Source organism: Pithys albifrons, chromosome 7 (genome assembly GCF_047495875.1).
Source record: "Pithys albifrons albifrons isolate INPA30051 chromosome 7, PitAlb_v1, whole genome shotgun sequence".
NCBI lineage: Eukaryota > Metazoa > Chordata > Aves > Passeriformes > Thamnophilidae > Pithys > Pithys albifrons.
Genome location: NC_092464.1, coordinates 55,508,561 through 55,530,161, shown reverse-complemented (window position 1 = coordinate 55,530,161; position 21,601 = coordinate 55,508,561). Strand labels below are relative to the sequence as shown.

The following is a 21,601-nucleotide window of genomic DNA, read 5'->3' as shown; positions in this document are numbered from 1 at the left end:
GCTTGCTCTTTGCATCTCTGGTGGAAGGGAAATTAATGTTTCAGCATCTGACATTGCAAGTGTCAGACCCATAGTCAGTGGGAACTGCAGGCATACCAGGGGAAAAAATATTCCCTTCTTATTTAATGAAGCAAATAGAAATGGCTCATACCTGTCATGGTATTTATGGTTATTAAATGAAAGGTAGAGGCTTTAGAGGGGTATATAAAGGAAAGGTTGGTGAAAATGTAATCCACAAGACCCTGATTTTCCATCCTTTCACATGCCAAGAGGTTGACCTCATGTAACTTCTTTGCATGCAGTGGGATTATTTATTATCATACATAAATATGACTTAAAATATGCTGAAGTGACTCTGATTAAATAACCTGCCATCCTGCCACATACACTGGTATCCATCACCAACAGTAAGGTTCTTCCTTTTCCAAAATGGAGCAACATTTAAATATTTCTTTTTATTGTGATTTGGAATCAGAGCAACTCCACTGATCAGATTGTCATTAATCTAATAAAATGTGAATAAATGATAACGATTATTATCAAGCTATGATTTAATTTACCAACGTATTATGGGTATCCACATGTCCACTGTCACAGTAACTATTAGGAACAAGTAATAAAAACATCAGCCCTGCCTAATGTACAGCTGCTAATTGTGTCTGCAGGGCATGCAGCAAAATGAAAAGTCAATTTAAACAATCAATCATTGTGACCATTCACATGGACAAATATACAACACCAAATCCTGCCAGCTGTGGGGTGATCAGACTCCCTTTGTCTTCAGGTGGTGCTCAGGATGTATCACAGAACCCCAGACTATTCTGAGCTGGAAGGGACCCACAAGGATCATCGAGTCCAAGTCTTCAGTCAATGGTCCACATTGAACCCATGACCTTGGCATTATTACAACCAAGTTCTAACCAACTGACCCTCACTTTCCTCACCTTGGAACAGGTGAGGGAGCAGTAATGCTGGTCAGATTTAAAAGGAAAAGAAAAGGTTCTTCCCGTGACCTCATTTCCTCTGTGCTGCTTTCCATGCCAGCTTTGAGCTCTGCCCTTCTCCAGCCCTGGCACCTGGGATAAAATGGTGCACCACGAGACAACAGTGAGGGAACAGTGAAATTTCTGTCCACTCACTTTTATTGCTTGTCTTTGTACTAAACCAGCATTGTCTAATAAAAGAAACAACTTTGCTTATTTCTCTTTTTTTCCAGAGCCTCTGAACGTAGGGTTGACCCTGAGATTAGCTCAGTTGGTTGTAATAATGCCAAGGTCATGGGTTCACTGTGGGCCATTGACTTAAGAGTTGGGCTCGATGATCCTTGTGGGTCCCTTCCAACTCAGAAAAGTCTGTGATTCTGTGAAAAAAGGGCTGTGCTGATTCTTCCCAAAGCTGTGTGTGACTGCCATCCAGTGGGTGCTCCAGTGTAAGCAGCTGGAACAGAGCAGCCTGCACTCTGTATGAAATACCAGCCTATCAATTTAATATGAGACACATAATAAAAAAGGAATTACTAGTGTCAAACACTATTTGAAAAAAGCTCTTACATTATTTGATGAAAATTAAATAGAACCTCTCTATACACAGACATTGATGTCATGAATTTGTATTAAATTACAGTTTTAAAATTATATTTAAGATTTTTCATTACAGCTACTCTTCTTTAAGAACTCATTAATTTCGTTTGAGTTTAATCTAAACACAGAGTGTGGCTTTGAGAGTTACACAGATGAAAGCAGGTGGCACTTTCTGAGGCAACTGCAGTTCCAGTTCTGAAGTCACACCATGCCAAGGCAGACTGTCTTTATCTGAATTTCCTTGGATTTAAGCAGAACTTCAATAAAATGCCATTTCTCTTCAATGACTGTTCACTTCGATAATAAAACTAATCTTGACCAGAGTTCTGAGATTAACAGACACATCAATGTAAGGGCAAACAATGCCCACATCACCTCAGGGGGCTCACAAAAAAGAGTTATATACACATGTGCAAACATCAAATTCACCCTGGGGATGTACCTCCATCTGCATCAGCTTCCAGCCAGTCTGTGTGTGGGTACTGCTATAAAGGAAGGGGGTTCTTTATAGTGAAGCCATTTTTGTTAAAGGTTCAAACACAGGAAGGTGGTGTTGGGAGGAGCCCCCTCAGAGAATTTTTCTCACCTTACCAACACAAAGGTTTGGACTTGGAGTGCCAGGACTGAGGACAAAAGAGGGCTGATGGCTTTTAGATTCCAGCTGAATGGTGGGTTGGAGGTGAGAAAACAGAACCCCAGCACCTGGGGGTGGGGAGAGGTTTTTCTTTCTTTGTTCCCTGTGTGCAGGTTTGTCTTTTAGGTTTTTGGTTTTTTTTCCTTTGGGCATCAGCAGAAAAGGAGCCACTGCTTGCTGGTGAGAGCTCTTTTTCTGGCTCTGCTCTTTGCTTTCCCCCCTCCATCTCTGGGCACCCTGAGCTTCAGAGAGAGAGAGAAGAGAGGACAGACACAGCTGCTTCAGGACACTGCAGACCTTTTTTCCCTCTTCTGGGGACCGATTTGGACTGCAAGGAGATTCCTGGGAATTATCACCATTTCCTCCACTCCCGGTTTTCCTTCTTCATTTGGAACAGAGAACAAGGAGAGTCCACATGACTGTTCATCCCTTGTCTCTGTCTCACTGGGGAAAGACTGAGAATTCCCCTCGCAGCCAGCCCAGGTGTGACACTGACACTGTCCATAAATAGAACTGCTCCAGGAGGAACCCACAGTTTGGGGGTTGTTCTCTTTTGCTTTTACTTTTGGTGCTGGGGGAGTAGTTTGCTCTGGTCTGTCTACAGTTATATCCACATATATATGTATATATATAGTAGTTAAGAACAGTTATCCTTCTTATATCCATTTTCTAATTAAAGTTCCTTTTCTTAAATTTAATAAGGAGTGACGTGATTATTGAGGGGGAATCCTCTCCTCTGCTTTGTAAAGGTAAACATTTGGGTTTTTCCCTCAAACTAAGACAATTTTATAAAATAAAAAATGCTGTCACAATCAAATGGAATAATATACTGTAAGGCTTAACCTCACACCATCTGAAGTCAATACAACTTTGCCAATCACTTCAGTAATAGCAGGATAACGAAGGGGATGTGTTATCTTCATGATCAATGTTAGTTTTTTCTCTTCTGCATTATTATGATGATTTATCACTTGTATTCAAAAGCTTCTCTAGTCCTGGACAAGGGTTTTTTGTACTAAATCCTACGGTCATGCAGGACAAAAAGAAGGTTCCTGCTCAAAGTTAGAACGGACTAAGCGTAAAACCTCAGCAGTCTGCAGGTGGTTGGTACCCAGGTATGATGGCAAAGTAGGAGAAAGCAGGAAGTTGGTTAGGAATATAAAATAGGATGACTTTTTATTGGTGAAATATGGATGATTATTCCCCGATAAAAGGTTAGGAAAAAATGTGCAAAAAATATTTTCAATATATTTAATATTGTGAGTTAATTAACTTATTTGTTTGCTTATAGTACAAAAGGAGCAGATTGGAGTGGGAATTGTGCCATTCCTTAGGCTGATCACGGCCACTCTCACTGCAATTCAGCTCCTTCCTCAGTGTGGCAGTGACGCTCTGCTGATTTTTTCTGCCAGGTAAGTTCCTTGACCCAGATCAGTGTGGATCAGATCCCAGCAGGGCAGGGACAAGCCATGGACTGTGAATGATCCACAGAAACAGGCAGGACCATAAACACAGAATTTCTATCTTTTTATTTTATTTTATTTTATTTTATATTTTATTTTATTTTATTTTATTTTATTTTATTTTATTTTATTTTATTTTATTTTATTTTATTTTATTTTATTTTATTTTATTTTATTTTATTTTGTTTTGTTTTGTTTTGTTTTATTTTATTTTATTTTATTTTATTTTATTTTTATTTTATTTTATTTTATTTTATTTTATTTTATTTTATTTTATTTTATTTTTTAACCCTAGGGATTTAAATTAAAATAGGATCAAAATGGGATACAGAAAAAAACCCCATAGACACATTGCAGAAAAAAATAATTAAAAAGCAATTATTTTTCTGTTTTAATGCTTGAATCCTTCATGTGCAGTAAGCTTGTGTATATATATATATATATATATATACACACACACACATATACATATACACACACACACACACACATATATATGTATGTATATGTATATATATAAAGAAGATTACTGCACATGAAGGATGTATATGTGTGGATATATATGTGTGTATATATATATGCATACGTATGTATATGTGTATATATAAACACATCTATATCTATATCTATATCTATATCTATATCTATATCTATATCTATCTATATCTATATCTATATATGAATCTGTATCTGTATCTATATCTATATCTATATCTATATCTGTATCTATATCTATATCATCTATATCTATATCTATATATCTATGCCATCTATATATCTCTATCTATATCTATCTATATATCCATACCTATCTAAATACCTATATCTATCTATCTATCTATCTATCTATCTATCTATCTATCTATCTATCTATCTAATCTATCTATCTATCTGTATCTATATATCTATATCTATACTTATATTTATATCTATATCAAGCTATATATATCTGCATCTATGTATCTATCTATATATCCATCTATATCTATATCTATATCTATTAATCTATATATATCTGTATCTGTATCTGTATCTACATCTATATCCATATATAATGTATCTCTGTATCATGGACATCTATATCTACCTGTATCTATATATCCATCTATATCTATATCTGTATCTGTATCTGTATCTGTATCTGTATCTGTATCTATATCTATATCATCTATATATCTCTATCTATATATCCATATCTATCTATATACCTATATCTATATATCTATCTATCTATATCTGTATCTGTATCTATATATCTATATATCTATATCTATACTTATATTTATATCTATATCAAGCTATATATATCTGCATCTATATATCTATCTATATATCCATCTATATCTATATCTATATCTATTCATCTATATATATCTGTATCTGTATCTACATCTATATCCATATATAATGTATCTCTGTATCATGGACATCTATATCTACCTGTATCTATATATCCATCTATATCTATATCTGTATCTATATCTATATCTATATCTATCACATATATCTCCATCTCTATCTCTATCTCCATATCTATATCTCTATAACTATACCTATATCTATATCTATATCTATATGAAAGCTGCTGTTGTGCTAAGTAATGACAGGGATAATTCACCTCTCTCTAAAAATACATTAATTGGTATAAAATTTAAATAGAAATATAAGATATATATAACTCCAAATATAACAGAAGCACTGCTAAGGAAAGGGACGCTATTTAGTTGGGCTGCCTTCAATTGAAACTATCCTCTGATGCTTCTTTCACAGATCTGTTGACTTTTTATTGCTCTCTTTAATAGATGAATTACAATAAATGTTTACAGAAGCAAAACCCAGTCATATAATGCCAGGTTATTAAAATTAAAGAGATCTACCTCAGGTGCCTAAAGATGACTTTCACAGGACATTAATTTGTCCAAGTGTGCTGCCACAGAATGCAAAGCACCTATTTCATGTCAGGTTTTGACTTTTTTAGCTTCATCTTGGGCTCTGGAAATACTTCATGATTCTTTTGTTCTCTCTTTGTTTCTTTAACTCCAATAAAAATTATGTTAACCCAGCAATGACACAAAACAAGGAAATCACACAGAAATACACCGTAGAAGAAGAAAATAGTTTCAGCATCAGCAAATGTAAATAACACAAATTTATAGACCAGAAAGTAAAGATGAATATTCTCCCAAAAGGTCTCCAAGTTTGAAACTATCTCAGCTGATGCAGAGAAGGTAAAACTTTTGTAACGATATTTATTTCAGTATCTGCCCCTGCCCCTCAGGCTTCACAACCACAAAACCACAGGGAGAGCTGCTACCCCCAGGGGGAGTTCTACGGATCAGGTTTTTCCCACTCTAAGAGAAGAGATCTGAATCCATGGCCTGATCTTCAGGGTCAGGATATTCCACCCCCTCATTTACTGAGGAGTGAAAGGAATTTTGGTTTATGAAAGCATTTTATCTGACTCTCAGCTGAGATTCAATAAGGATGTGCTGATTATCTTACTGACCAACTCCAAGATGCATAAAAAGGAAGTGTAAGTCATTCATGATGAGCTTCCTGCCTGCCTATAACTGCTCTCTTTACATTATAAAAGGAAGAAGTTGAGTGAACTCAGTGAAGGTTTAAATCAACAAAACTTCTCAGAGCTCACGGCCATCCTGTGAGCACAAAATAACAGGTAATAAAAGCATTTATCAGTGAAGTCTTCATTAATTCCTGATTCTGATGCATATGTTCTGCTGTCTCTTGCTGTTGTTTACAGACCCTTTTGAGAATTGAACACCTGGCTGTTTGCAAAATCCATAACATCATTAGAGTTGGAGGGAACTGGAAGTCTGTAAAGATCGAGATCTGTAATTCTTGATATGTTGGAAAACAGATGTTGCTTGGGGTTATGGAAATTACACAGTGTATCAATATAAGCTTTATTTTATTTTCAAAGGTTTTTGTATTGACAGCTTTTTATACTTTGTCACCTATTTATGAAAAAAAACCCCAAACTTCTGTATTTTCCTACCTGAGTAAAACCCACTTTCTTGTGAATTCTGATGGAGAAAAGAGTTCTGGATAAAATGAGTGCTCAAGCACTAAACATGCTGATCTAACAGATGGTTTGCTTGGAAAATGGCCTGAGTTTGTCTTTCTGTTGCACCAGCATTTTGAGTAATACCCCTCCCCACAGAATGGCAATACTGGGTGGAAAGGAGGTACCTCCAGGGATTTTAAAGAACTCATTTCAGCAGAAAGGCCTTTTCTATTAGTAGAACAGATGTGGGGTTTTTTGTTTGGTTTTTTGGTTTTTTTTTGTTTTTTTTTTTTAAAGCAAAACCTGCTTGGAAATTTATTAATTATGCTTTTAACAAAATAGAATTACCTGGTTATGAGAGAAAAAAAGCAGAGGGTTAGTATTGCATTGATACTAATTATGGTTTACATGTTTTGCCTGTGCTTAAAGTGCTGGATATTTAAAACATGTTTTACTCATTCAAGCTGCTGTGGATTTTGTAAATACTGTCTAAGTGCTCCCTTTCAAATCATGAGCAGGATTTCCCCATTCCCCACCAGGGAAATGTTGGTTAAACCAAATTAATCAGGTGTCTGGACAATTCACAGCAGTATCCAAAGAATGCTGAGGCAGCATTTCCCCAGAAAATGAAAGAAATAAATATGGTATTTCTACATAATTTTGATGGCAGAACAACCATTGCCAGGTCTAATCCAAGGGTAAATGTTCTCAAAATGTGACTCCAAGGGAGAGTTTTCAGAGGAGAGTTAAAGAGTTGCTTTATGGCTCCAAAACTATAGACATCTGATGGTAGACTAAAATAGTTCAATTTATTCAGCCCCTTGCAGACAAGATGAAAAGATATTTTAATCAGCATCTCTAAGAAAGTGTGAAGGGGAGTGACACCTGACACTAAATATTTCTTTCATCTCTCCAGCATAGACACAAAGTTAAATGTTAAAGCCTGCAGAATTCAAACTGTAAATTAGGTGCAAATTCCTTACAGGAATGGCACTTAAGCATTGGAAGACACGGCCAAAGGAAATGGTGAATTTTCCATCCTTTGAAGTCTTTCAAGATAGATAAAATGCCTTCCTAGAAAACGTGTTCCACTGGTTTTCTGCAGAAAATAATTTGGTGGGGTTTTATGGCCTCCATTAAGCAAGAGCTCAAACAGTGATCATATTCTGTGGAGGCTTCAAGATACAGGAAACATGATATTTAGGTGTGATTCTTCACCACCAATAATGGTGAAATGACAGCCCTGCTGAAGTCTGTGAGGAAGTTCCCACTCCCTTTAATGAGACCAAAATTTAATCTACAATTATAAAAACCTTTGATATACTGATTGCATTTAAGATGGAGGTTATATGCAGACTGCTTTGCTGCACTTCACCCTCTTTATTTCATTGCTATTATGTTTACCATTTTATTTTCTACTTCAGATTAGTTTTGAATTAACTTTGTGTGATTTACATTTTTAGAGCATCTTGGAGTTTGCAACTGTTGCCTCTTTTCAGACAGTTCAAAATGGAAATGAGAGAATGGACTTGCAAAAGTTCTGTTTCCTCTTGAATTTCCTTTGGGTAAGGGTCAAATATTTCTTTGATTATTTTTCACAAAGATGGATATTCTTCCCTCTGGTGAAGATGGAAAATGGAGATCTGTACAAAATGCATTTTCTGGATTATTCCTGCAGCCTTTCAGTCACTTCAATGAGTTTGGATCAGAACCTCTGCTGGGGAGGGTTTGTCCTTGGCCTTCTTAAAAGAAGATTTTACTCATGTGTGAATAGTGTTAATCACCCATGAATACTTGGGAAAGAGTGATCCGGTTTTTATGATATGGAAAATACCCTACTGAAGCATGAAACCTTTCAATGAAGTCAGACAAAGTGAAACTTGCCCTCCATAACCTAAAGCTCTGCTCCTGAAATGTCATTTACTGGAATAATGCATTCCCCAGCTGCCAGTCTGAGCTTTTCTTTGCCACAGGTGAACTGGTGCAGCCTTGGAGCTGTGCCATGGTTACCACAACCTGGTATTTTACTGAAGCAGCAGGACAGGAATTGTTACTAACAAATGCCAATTTTCTCCACCTCAGAAATGACAGAAAATAAGCACATCTTTGTCCCTGAACTTACTTAATTTGTTTTTCCTGACACCTAAATCAGCACTAGATCATAGAATTATAGAATCATAGATTTGATTGTGTGGGAAAAAACCTCCGAGATCATCAAGTCCAACCCTTGGTCCAACTCCAGTCCCTTTACCAGATCATGGCACTCAGTGCCATGGCCAATCTCAGGTTAAAAACCTCCAGGGATGGGGAATCCACCCCCTCTCTGGGCAGCCCATTCCAATGCCTGAGCACTCTCTCTGCAAAGAAGTTTTTCTGATCTCCAACTTCAATTTCCCCTGGCAGAGCTTGAGCCCATCGTGCCCCCTTGTCCTATTGCTGAGTGCCTGGGAGAAGAGACCAACCCCCACCTGGCCAGAACTTCCCTTCAGGCAGTTCCAGACAGTGCTGAGGTCACCTCTGAGCCTCCTCTTCTCCAGGCTAAACACCCCCAGCTCCCTCAGCCTCTCCCCACAGCACTTGTGCTCCAGTCCCTTCTCCAGCCTCGTTGCTCTTCTCTGGCCCCGCTCCAGCCCCTCAATCTCTTGCCTCAACTGAGGGGCCCAGAACTGAACACAACACTCAAGGTGTGGCCTCCCCAAGGCAGAGTCCAGGGGAAGGGTCACTGCCCTGGGCCTGCTGGCCATGCTAGTTTGGATCCAGGCCAGGATCCCCTTGGCCTTAGTCTTCTTCTTGAGAAACCACTGGCATCATAAATGAGAGTATGTAATTTAATGTAGAACTAATTATTGATTTGTTTGCAGCCCGTGACTGTATAAAACTGAAATATAAAAAATATTTGACAGAGTTTTTGCTACTGCCTTTCATCTTCACTGACATGGTACATTAGGAAGAGGGATGTAATTATAATAAAAACCATTCACACTGAATATTCTCCTTTGTTACCTCATGGACATCCAATATTGTGGATATTTTGGTTTCCAAGACCACCTCAAATGATGATTTTACGTCCACTATCAATGGTCTCCTCTCTACCAGCATCAGGTGAGGTCTCATGGAGTTCATTAAAGAGTTTTTTTCTGTATTCATATATAAATGTAACTCCTGAGAATCTTGATACCACTCTGGCTCACACAGCTCTTATGGCAGCTCTTATGGCAGCAATTTATTGCCTGTCTTCAGATTTTTTAAATCTCTCTGGCACCGCAGGGTTATTAGAGTAAGTTAGAGAGACAGGTATTCTAAGTATGAACTCATTGTTAAGATCTGAGAAATACTGAGTGCTCTTGAACTGAAGCTTTGATGAGAAATAAATCCTCCTGGTGACACTTTTATGCCGTGTAGAGATGTGGAAGTGTGAGCAACAGCACCTGGCAGGCAAGCTGTCTTCTTTAGGAGCAAGCAAACCAGCTGCTCATCAGGGTGGAGAAGGGTTTAGCAGGAAATAAAAGTCTGCTCAAATGTTCATTGCTCAGATCTGCGAGAGAAAACTCCTAATTTGTCCTCTGGATACTGAGAAAAACTGTATTTATATATTTTGTATTTACAGACAGCATGAGGAGTTTATATTTGAAAAGAGGACTCATTTTCAAGTGAACAATCTACTTAATGGTACAATTTCTGTTCAGATCAGTTCTCTCATTTGAAAATGTTATCTGATAAGTAATTAACTGAAGAAGAATGAACAAAATTTGACAGAAATTTTCTCTTTCAGGTGATACAGCCGTGGTAGGATTTCTGGATTATGGGTTGCTTCTTTCCCTGTTCTCTCCTTTAATAAGCTTTAATGTATCTGCTTTCTGTTTACATAAATGAGCTGTGTTTTATGCAGACTAAATAGATGAAAAAATTTCCCCTCCAGCAGAGCAATACCAACCAGAATGTGTCTGGCTCTTCCAAACCCTAGATAGGTGGTGGTCTCATAAAACACTGTGAAAATAAATTGTTGGGAACCAAATTCAGATGAGGTGATGCAAGGCTGGCACATTTAACTGTACATGGACTTTCTAACTGGGCAAGGTATCTCATCTGATTCCTTCAGAAGATATTTAATTTTACAGCTGCCTAAACTGGCCAGCTATGACAGCACAGGAAACATGTCATACTTCCCAAAAATAAAAGCATTTGACACCAGAGGGAAACCTGCTCTTCTTTAGCTTCCATTTAGCTGTAAGAGAAATAAATGTAACAGCATGCAAGACAGACACATATATCAATATATGCCCCTCTCAGCCTCAGAAAACCTGAAAGGAGTTTGGATGTACCACCTACAGATTTTTTTCGGTTATTTGGCATTTCATGAATAATTTTGTGACAATTGTACTTCCATGCAGTCAGTGTTATTCTGAGTACTGAAAGCCTCAGTCAAATGACATTGTAATGCACTATACCTTTCCTTTTGATACCTTGAAACAATAACTGTGAGGGATTTATTTTAATTTTTAGGTAGATAAACTGGGATGGCTACTATCCTTCACCTTTTGGCTTCGTTCCCAAGGAGACTTCCCCTTTTTATATTTCATTGTTTATTGGTTTTGGTTTGCTTCTTATGAGCTAACAAATCCAGGTTAATCTATCCCATCCACCTGCCTCTCCTGCCAACAAAACCCTTCTCATACCCTGCCTGCAACCTTTGTGTTTGCAGATGTGACAACCAGGGTATGAAAACAGAGTTCTGTAATGACCACAGAGACGAAGCTGCCTGGAAACATTGATTGCTTTTTGCAGCTCTCCCCTCTGTTATTTAAATAGCATTATACTTTCTCAAAGATTTGCAGACTGAGATATTGGAGAGATGCTACCTGTGCTGTACCAAATCCTAAATAAGCAGAGCTATGTGCCTTCAACAGCACTTTTGCCCCAGACTCCTGTCACATAAACACTAAAGCATCTGCTCACCTCTGCAGAACAGTTCACTGGACTGCAGGGTAAATTTAAATTTAAATTTAAATTTAAAGTCATTCCCATTTGCAGACTCAGGACTTAAGGACCAATATTTAGTTGCATCAAGCTCCACTGCCATTTAAGACACTGTAGAATGTCCCTCCTGCCTTCCAGCTGCTGTTCCAGAGTTTGTCCTGAGACTCATGCTGTCTATCAGCCCAGATGTCTGTGATGCCCTTGAGCACCTGCAGTGGCACCTGAGGGATCTGGGGGGACTGATTGACAGGAAGCTCAACAGGAGCCAAGAGTGTGCCCAGGTGGCCAAGAAGGCCAATGGGATCCTGGCCTGGATCCAAACTAGCGTGGCCAGCAGGCCCAGGGCAGTGACCCTTCCCCTGGACTCTGCCTTGGGGAGGCCACACCTTGAGTGTTGTGTTCAGGTCTGGGCCCCTCAGTTGAGGCAAGAGATTGAGGGGCTGGAGCGGGGCCAGAGAAGAGCAACGAGGCTGGAGAAGGGACTGGAGCACAAGTGCTGTGGGGAGAGGCTGAGGGAGCTGGGGGTGTTTAGCCTGGAGAAGAGGAGGCTCAGAGGTGACCTCAGCACTGTCTGGAACTGCCTGAAGGGAAGTTCTGGCCAGGTGGGGGTTGGTCTCTTCTCCCAGGCACTCAGCAACAGGACAAGGGGGCACGATGGGCTCAAGCTCTGCCAGGGGAAATTGAAGTTGGAGATCAGAAAGAAATTCTTTGCAGAGAGAGTGCTCAGGCATTGGAATGGGCTGCCCAGAGAGGGGGTGGATTCCCCATCCCTGGAGGTTTTTAAGCTGAGCTTGGCCGTGGCACTGAGTGCCATGATCTGGTAAAGGGACTGGAGTTGGACCAAGGGCTGGACTTGATGATCTCAGAGGTCTTTTCCAACCCAATCCATTCTATGATCCTGTGATTCTACCTGTGTTATCCCAGCTGTCATCACACTAAAGTGAGGATTTCAGAACAACACAACAATGCCACAATGGGAAGAACAGCTTGTGTTAACTCCTGGCAGCGTGATCTGCAATCAGAACCCCATCTCCTGTGCTTTTCAGTTCCTAAATTGCACTGATCTCAGAGGAATGGAGACTGCCAGGATACAAAATGCTGCAAGTTAGAAGAAGTGGAAGCCAAGGCCCTGTACCTGCAGCAGGATGTCCCTCCCATCCCGTGTGACATTCACGGTGTGGGGCTGCCCATTAGCCACGTTCCTGTGCTCCACATCGATGTTGAAGGGATCTTTGGTGCCTCCCAGGCTGTACCGGATCTGCAGGTTCCCTGGGGAGAAAAAAGGGGAAAAGCACCCTCAGGTATTTCATCTCCATCCACCTGTTATTTCCCCCTCTTTATTTTCACGTAGAGCTGTTACCATGTCACGCTTAGTTGCTCTCATTGCTGCAGGAAGAGAAGAGCTGGTGTTTGAGATTATAAAGCTGTGGGCTGAAACTGCCTCTGGTTTATAACCCAGAAGTGTGACAATAACCAGCATCTCCAAACCAAAGGGTTTGTAAACACTCCAGACTGCAAAGCAAACAAATGGGGGGCCATTCCTTGAACAAGATGGACAATTGTGACAAAATTGAGCACATCAAGTAGCACCTCATTGGTGGGATTATTATACTTGCTGCAGTAGAATTCTTTGAAATTATACAAAAAGTAACATTTTCTAAAGAACAAACCATTGACATGCATTGAATAAAGGCAAAACTGCAACAAATTGACACATAATCTACACAAGGGATTTTCAAACTCTCACATTTAATTCTTGTTGATGGGTGACTGTCTGGACATTTATGGAAATTTAATAATATATGGTGAATTGAAAGCATTAGGTTATATTGTTGGGAAAGTATAGTCAAAAATGATTAATTGATATTCCTGACATACTGCTAGACAGATTTGCCTTTTCTAAACAAAAGTGAAGTGTCTGCTCTTCATAACACATCTTAATACTTGATTAAAAGGAAGAATGTTTGAAAAGGGAAATGCAGACCCCATTATTGATGAAAAATGGAAATATTCTGGCCCAAAAGAGCAGCCCTGGACCTTAATAACTACAGTTTAGTCATTTGAGGTTGGATTTCTCTCATGGACCTTTCTTCTTCCCCAGGAAAGGAAAAATAAGAGTGGAATGTGGAATACTCATCTCATAAAAGGGAGCAGTAGCAAAATCATCCTAATTATGATTTTCATAGGGCACTAAGGCACTATTTGAAATAGAAATATATTCATTTTATATAGAGTTTTAACACTGCAAATGGCCCATAGCCAACCTCCAACCATCACCAAAATGTTTAGGACATTACATGCTATGCTAGAGCCATATTTTAGCCACCTCAGTGTCTATCCAGACTTTGAGAAGGACAATCCATGACACTTCCCAGTGACTCCTGGTGATATTGTCATGAGTTCAGCTATTCAAGAGCCTTCATGTGGCTTCCTGCTTGTCCCCACCACAATGCTGGCTCGTGGCAAAATTCAGTACTAGCACAACACAGGTTCAGATTTCTGAGTGCTTTATTTATTTATTTTTTTATGACAAGGATGAATCTGTTCAGAGCTTCAGCTGAATGTCAGCCTGGTATTATCAACTGTGCAAAGGGGAGAGGCTGGGGCAGTTCTTACCAGAAGGATTCACAAGCACAGCCATGAAGTCCTGGGTGTAGGAGCTGACGTACAGTAAGACACAAGGGGACTTGGTGGTGCTGAAGCTGAAGCTGAGCTCTTCTTTATTCAGGCTGAGGTCAGGTGCTGTGATCTCAGGATCTGTAGAACTCAGAAGTGTTCTGCTAACCAAATCCTTCATGCTGGTCCCTGGGGAGTGGAAGTTGTAACGAAGCCACATTCCTTCTTCAAAAAACGCTCCAACATCTTGAACAGAACAAAAGAAGAAAAAAACCCAGAGAAATTAAATATGGTGACACATTTTGGATGAAACATATTACTACTGATTTGATCAGCACTAATCTCTTCATGTTTCTACTGCTGTACTACTTAAGCACTCTGCCAAAATTTAGGTCAAGAAACTCACTATTTTCCTATGAGAGTCAAAAGAACAATCTCCATTTTTTTGGTGAGTACCCAGACTCACAGAGCAAAGGAAAGATTTCCTTTGGGGCACAAGAAGGTCTTTGCCTGTATCTCACATCAAACAACAAATGACAAGTAGAATCATGTTTGAAATTTATTCTTATTAAATTCTTGCAGTAGATAATGTTCCAAAGGAGGAAGAGTGATTTAAGGGACACAGTAAGCAAACAACTGTCAAGGAAAAGAAAAAGCAGCAGTACTGATGAGCAAATTGGAGTGGATTTGGAAGGAGCTCATAAGGGAATGATGGCAATTCCAGAACCTGAAAGATCTAAAGTAGGATTGGATGCAATGCTAGAAAGTTCTGCATCACTATCACAATCCTTCATGGGAACTGGATAACCAGGATGGCCTTGTGGGAGAGAAAATTAACTCATGAGCTTGACTCAGGGGGAACAAGGCAAGACACACCTGAGCTGTAGATCCCAAGAGCTGCTCCCTACACAGTTCCAATGTGAGACAAGATGTGGTGTTTCAACACTCCAGTCAGAAAATCAAACTACTTCTGGCAGAATTAATGCTTTCAGCTGATATTGCTTCTCAGCAATGCAGTCCTACCTATTTCTCACCATTAAAAACATAATTCCTGGTTAATGTTCTTACAGCGACAGGTGACTTTGACAGCTCCTGAGGAAATCACTGCAGAGTTGTCTACCCCTGGTAATGTATAGCCTGCTATACTGGGAATTACTTGACTGACTTCCTGTAGTAGTCATTCATTCAGGGACATCGTGGTGTTGGTTTGGCTTTATTGTCTGGGACAAAAATATTAAAGGAAATGTTGAAATTATGTGTGAACTTGATTAAGAAGGTGCATTTAGAACATTTCATAAGAGATTAAATAATGATGAATGAATATTACAAACATAACATATGAGGACTGTATTCAAAGAAGGGTTATAGGAAATGCTTAAAGACATGAACAATCTTTAAACAAGAAGTCTTTCATTGTTTACTACCTTCCTACAGGATGCAAAGTTGCCACAGATTGGTACAAAGGTGCCCATCTAAGCAAGAGTTTTGTTTTTATTCCATTTTAGCATTTTTGAGGCTTCACACAATTCTAAGCAAAGCTGTATCTCAAAAGTTATGAAAGATGATGTGCTTTTTCCAAGCTCTGCAGTTACACAGAGCAAGTCAGGAAAGAGTCTGAAGAATTTATTCAGAGTAGTTGAGAAAAGACAAGAGGACAGGAAAAAGTCTAATGGACTTCTCAAAGCTTCTTTACAGAATTTTGCTAAATCTAGTGTTAGAAAAGCTTTAGACTTTCTTATTACCACATAAAAATTCTCCAAAACTCAGAATATCCTAGCCACTGTTTGCTTCCAGTCTGTTGACTGTTTGCCATGCCTTTTATTCCAGGAGCAATCCCTGGGATTGCCTGGCACTGTGTTACCCAGGGCCTCCTGCTCTGGGAATATCAGGACCAGCAGTCCTGACCTCAGCATGCCCTGGGGCTGAACTGGAAAACAGGCAATGCATTTTCCCAGAACTGTAAACCTTCCAAATTGCTACTTTAAATGTTCATTACTACAAAGAAAGCTTTAAGTAAATGATGCTCCCTGAAATGGTATTCAGGGTATTCCATGACTCTCTGAGTTGGACTCACTGGTCCTTGTGGGTCCCTTCCAACTCAGGGCATTCTGTTCTGTGACCTATTTTTCCAAAAGGGTTTCGTGACAGAGCCAAAATGTTCTGTACCTTTAACTCGATTTGCACTGAGAAAACTATTTTAGAGGCACACAGGGTGTTGTTTGAGCCTTGAAATCCTCCTCACATGCACACCACCTCTTGGAAAAGGAAGGCTGAGAGGAAGGCTCACTTTGGCTCTGTGAGTCAGCTGGAAGACACTGAATCCTCTCAAGCTCCTGCTCACCAAAGAGGTTGATGCACGATTATCTCTGCACTTAAACAAGCTGAAGTCCTTGCAGCAGAGCTCTGAGGGGCTCAGCAGGCTGTTTAGACTATTAGAAATAGCTAAAAGATAATTTTCTGTACATTGAATGTAGTTACATGAAAGAGAAAAGAGAATAAACTCCCTCTTAGTTTTGTGAAATTTTCTAATACTGCTTTGCAAAGTGTTGTTTGCACAGCAGGGCCACTAAACAGCATAAAGTGCTGGAGCCACTTTGTTCTGGTACAAATTGTCTGGTAATTATAGAGACCAGTGTACCATGAGTTAGAAGTCATACATTAAACTGAGCTAGATAGTTCAATAGGATGAAATGGTAAAGAGCCAAGATTTTGGAGCATTAGAGCCAAGGTTTTACAAGTCTGACAGGTCATGTCACTGAACAAAGAAAAAGCAGAAGTCCAACAGTGCTGAAGATGCTTCAAGACCACCCTGAGGGACGAAGTCAGGAGACCACGACCCAAATTCGAAGCCAAAAAGAAAAGCTCAGTCATTAATATGGAAATTAGAGGGCATTAACTACGAACTTAAGGCTATAAATGGCTTATTTTGCACAAACAAGCCAGGCAAGTTTTTGCCCAGAATGAACTGGCTTTGCCTCCAACACTGTCAATAAATACCTTTGCTGCTATTAGAATAAAACTTTCTCTTAGCAGTTTTTTGCAGTGCTTTTCACTTATCATTACATGATGGCTTGGAAATGCTGAGGGTTGACCGATGGAATAACCCACTTGGAGGTCACAAGTGTATCATCTTCCTGAAGCTCTGCTAGAGTGAGTCTCAAAGCCCTTAATTCAGAAACCCACTCAAGCTGGCTGAATAAAGAGGGTCAAATGCAGTACACACCCTGCTGCTGAAATGTGGGCGAGGTTTCCATGCACAGCTCTTGTTTCCTTCTGGAATATTGCAAATGCTGTGTGAAAAGACAACTCTGGGGACATCAGACATAAGGCACAGGGAAGGGTTGCTCTGCAAACCACCCTTTCAAGGCAGAGGCCTTAGGAAAATGAATGGGGGGGTAACAGATCAGTCTTCCTCAGAAAGTAGTATCTATTCCTACACTAATATTCAGTGGTCATCCTCTCTTGACAGACTCGGTAAATAGAAACACTTTGGGCTTGCCTTGTAGAGGAATTCAGAGCAGGAACTGTGGATCATTAGAGACAATTTTCTGAAGCAGGATGCTTGTCCACAGCATGAACTGCACATATCTCCCAAAGCTTTCCATTTTGGAAATGAATGAAGCAAAAGCTGATCCAAAACAATGCACTCAGAACTGAAGAACTTATTCTGAAGGTTGTGATGCTTTGGTCATCTCCTCAGCCTCCCTCTCCCCACTCAGCTACTTCTATTTCTGTACACTCTCCTTCTGTCTGGGATCAGGAGCATTGAAAGACCAGAAGAAAAAGCCAAATAGCAACAAAAAGCCCCATTTCTCTTACAAAATTGATAAATCTCATTACTGGGCCAGCGCTGTAGACCTAAGAAAATGTAAGTAGGAATCTAATTCTACTTTGCTGTTGGCTTAACATCAGTGAAATGTCAGTGTTGGCTCATTCTATTCTATTCTATTCTATTCTATTCTATTCTATTCTATTCTATTCTATTCTATTCTATTCTATTCTATTCTATTCTACTCTAATTCAGTCAGACATGAAGAACTCTTGTCTTCTTTCTCCATTACCTTTTTCTCACCTGTAAAAACCATTCCCAGCATGGGCACAGGTGTGGCTGAACACATTTGGGGAAAGATTTTCTATCTGGGGTCATCTATCTATCTATCTATCTATCTATCTATCTATCTATCTATCTATCTATCTATCTATCTAACCATCTCTCTAAATCTCTAAATCTCTATCTCTCTATCTCTCCATCTCTCTATCTCTATCATCTCTATCTATCATCTCTATCTCTATCATCTCCATCTCCATCTCCATCTCCATCTCCATCTCCATCTCCATCTCTATCTCTTATATATCTATACCTATATCTATACCTATATCTATACCTATATCTATATATCTATATATCTATATATCTATATATCTATATATCTATATATCTATATCTTTATATCTATATCTATATCTATATCTATATCTATATCTATATAAGAGAAATAGGACCCCTCAGGCTTTACAGGAATTGAATGTGCTCTGTGCTGGCAGTTAGGATAGGGATTGTCATGAATCAAGCACCATATATTATTCTGAATAAATAAAGAAGCAGCAGATTTGTGGAGATATCAAAAAAAAAAAAAAAAGAAAAAAAAAAAAGAAAAAGCCACCTCTCCAAAACCCTGTAATTTCAACACAGGAGCTTTTCAAGAGCGGCATCATAAAAAGTGGAATCTTCCTTCTGGAGTAGGACAGCAATCATTGACTTGCAACTACCATCTCATATTTTTCCAAGCAAACTGGACCTGACTTCTGCCACCTTTAGCTTGGGGACCAAGGGGAAAGTAATGCCGGCCACTTCTCTGTTTGACCTTTTTTTGGAGTCTGAGACTTCAAAGCAACCTCATTAATGGGCACAACAGGGTCTACCTACCTTACAGAAGCTGGAGACCAAATCCTGACAACTATGAAACCTGGCAAGGACACAAGAACTGCAGCAGAAAAAGATTTTCTCCTTCTTGTCTCACAAAGCTGACTGGAATGACTTTGCAGCTGTAAGTCCATCCTATCTGGAGGCCCTAAATGCCTCCTTGGCCCTGCTCAGATTCAGTAAATTAAAACTACTACTCTGTGATGTTGCCTGCCAGTCCTTGATGCTGTTATCTCCTCTTCATGAAGATCTGGATGTAGAAAGCAGCTTTTTCAAAATCCTAAGCCAGGACAGTCATTGCAGACATTTCTAACACTCAGACAAGGTAGACATTTGAATAAATCTTCTTTCTTGATTTCCTTTCGTTTTTTTGATTTCTCTTATAGTTTTGAATATTGAATATAGATTAACCACAGCTTGCTTGTTCATCTTGTGGCTAAAAATGTGCTAGAGAGCACCTAAAATTGCTGCTGCTTCCAGACTGTGGTCCCAAAGGTTAAGACTTGTTCACTGAGGTGCACCCTGGGGAATCAGTAAAGGGGCAGAATCTCACAGCTCTTGACCTGGGAAGGAACCTGAGTGCTCTGAAGGTGATAATGCTTACCATGGGTAGCTCACCTGATGTTTTATTCTACCTTCAGGCACAGAGTATGTAGTTTGTGAAACCAAGAAGTGGGGATTTAAAGATATTGTTCTACATCCTCAGGTCTCATATTCTGCCTGCAATTACTCTAATTTGGGGGCATTAGTCCACCTACGGAAAGGAAAAAAGCCTCCCCGTCTTGTTTTCAGCCCTGCAGAGGAATGTCACATTCCAGAATTTCGGAGGGATTTGTGTGTGCCCTGTGCTGGCAGATGCGTGTCTTGGGAGGCCATGGAGTGACATGCATTGGGGGGGCATGGGGGGACAAGGGGAGGACACGGGGGGACAAGGGGAGGACATGGGGGGACATCAGGGGGACATGGGAGGACATCAGGGGGACAGCGGGGTACATCAGGGGGACATGGGGAGGACATGAGGGAGATGGGGTGGGCATGGGGGACGCAGGGGACATGGGGGGGATATTGGGGACATGGGAAGGATATGGGGGGACATACGGGGGACATGGGATGTCCAGGGCAGTCCAAGAGGGCCCAGGGGTGTCCAGAGGGGTCCAAAGCGTTTTAGGGGGTCCAGGAGGGTCCAGGAGTTTTCCCTGGGGGTATGAGGGGGGGTCCATGGGGGCCCTAGGAGGGTTCAAGGTGATCCAGGAATGTTCAGGAGGGTTCAGGGGTTTTAAGGGAATGGAAGGGGGTTTCACAGGGGTCCAGGAGAGTTTTGGAGGGTCCAGGGGGTTTTGAGGGGGGGGTCCAGGAGTGTCCAGGGGAGTCTCAGAGGTGTCCAGGAAGGTTCGAAGGGGTCCAGAAGGGTCTAAGGAGGGGCAATTACTCTAATTTGTGATGCATGTTTAAACTTTCCTTGTGTGGAGTAAAATACCAAAGTGCAGCAAATGCTTGTTGGCATTAACAGAATACAAACCTAGTGAGGATTTGCTTCTTCTATACGAATATGTCAGTATATGGCATAAAAAAAAGCTTGTCTGAACTATGGCTGTGGGAATTGGGGGATGTGCAAAATGATGTGCACCAGGCAAACTGTGGGGCCTGATCATAAATCCATGCAAGGCTTCCTGCTGCCTTCAGGACAGCAGGATAAGTGCCACAGAAGATGGGATTCAGTCCCCTCATTCATTACACCTCAAGCCTCCCTGGTCAATGCCAGCAAGGAGATTCTGCTGGGAAGCAGTTTGATATATCCAAGCAAGGCTGAGCTCTGCACCTTCTTTTCCAGCAGCTCTGTAAAACAGGTGCCTTTTATTCTATCTGCTGTAGGTGAACAAAAGTGTGCCTGACTAGGAAAGCCTAAAAATGTCAGGAAAGTTGCAGCTGCATTTTATTCTGTACTGATCTAAAAGTATTATAAATCATTCCATGGGTACAGCTGTTTGAACTGATGTCTGGGGTAGCAGGCTCAGAGTAAAGGAATGGCAACTGGTGCTAAGTATTGTCTGCTCAATCTAAATGAAAAGCCAGCTCAATTTCTAGTGGAAATATCCATTATATTTTTTAAAAAAATCAAATAAAATGGGCTGGGTGAAGAAAAATGTAATGTCAAATATAGAATAGCCCAGGTTTCATGGTTTCCTGCCAGGGAGTCCATGGAGATGCTCTTTAGCTCTCAGAGAAAAACTTGCAGCTTTGCAAGAGCCATTTCAGGAATATTAGAGACTGTCAGTTGATGATTGCACTGTATTCAGAGTAACAACCTTGATAGGTGAGATCTGGCTTAATTTCCTTCCTGCACCACAGAAATCCACTTTAAATGCGAGCGGGTCTTTGCTG

At 40.1% G+C, this 21,601-nt stretch overlaps 1 protein-coding gene across 2 annotated transcripts in view; it reads right to left on the bottom strand.

Annotated features, from left to right (window-relative positions):
- CNTNAP2 (contactin associated protein 2) overlaps nucleotides 1–21,601 on the bottom strand; it is a 1,051,893-nt gene that overhangs the window by 72,760 nt on the left and 957,532 nt on the right. For both annotated transcript variants that reach the window (XM_071559619.1, XM_071559620.1), the window contains 2 exons: nucleotides 14,296–14,541; nucleotides 12,815–12,948 (listed from right to left, as the gene is read on the bottom strand). In XM_071559619.1, coding sequence (XP_071415720.1) covers nucleotides 12,815–12,948; nucleotides 14,296–14,541 — 380 coding nt within the window. The remainder of the gene's footprint in view (nucleotides 1–12,814; nucleotides 12,949–14,295; nucleotides 14,542–21,601) is intronic.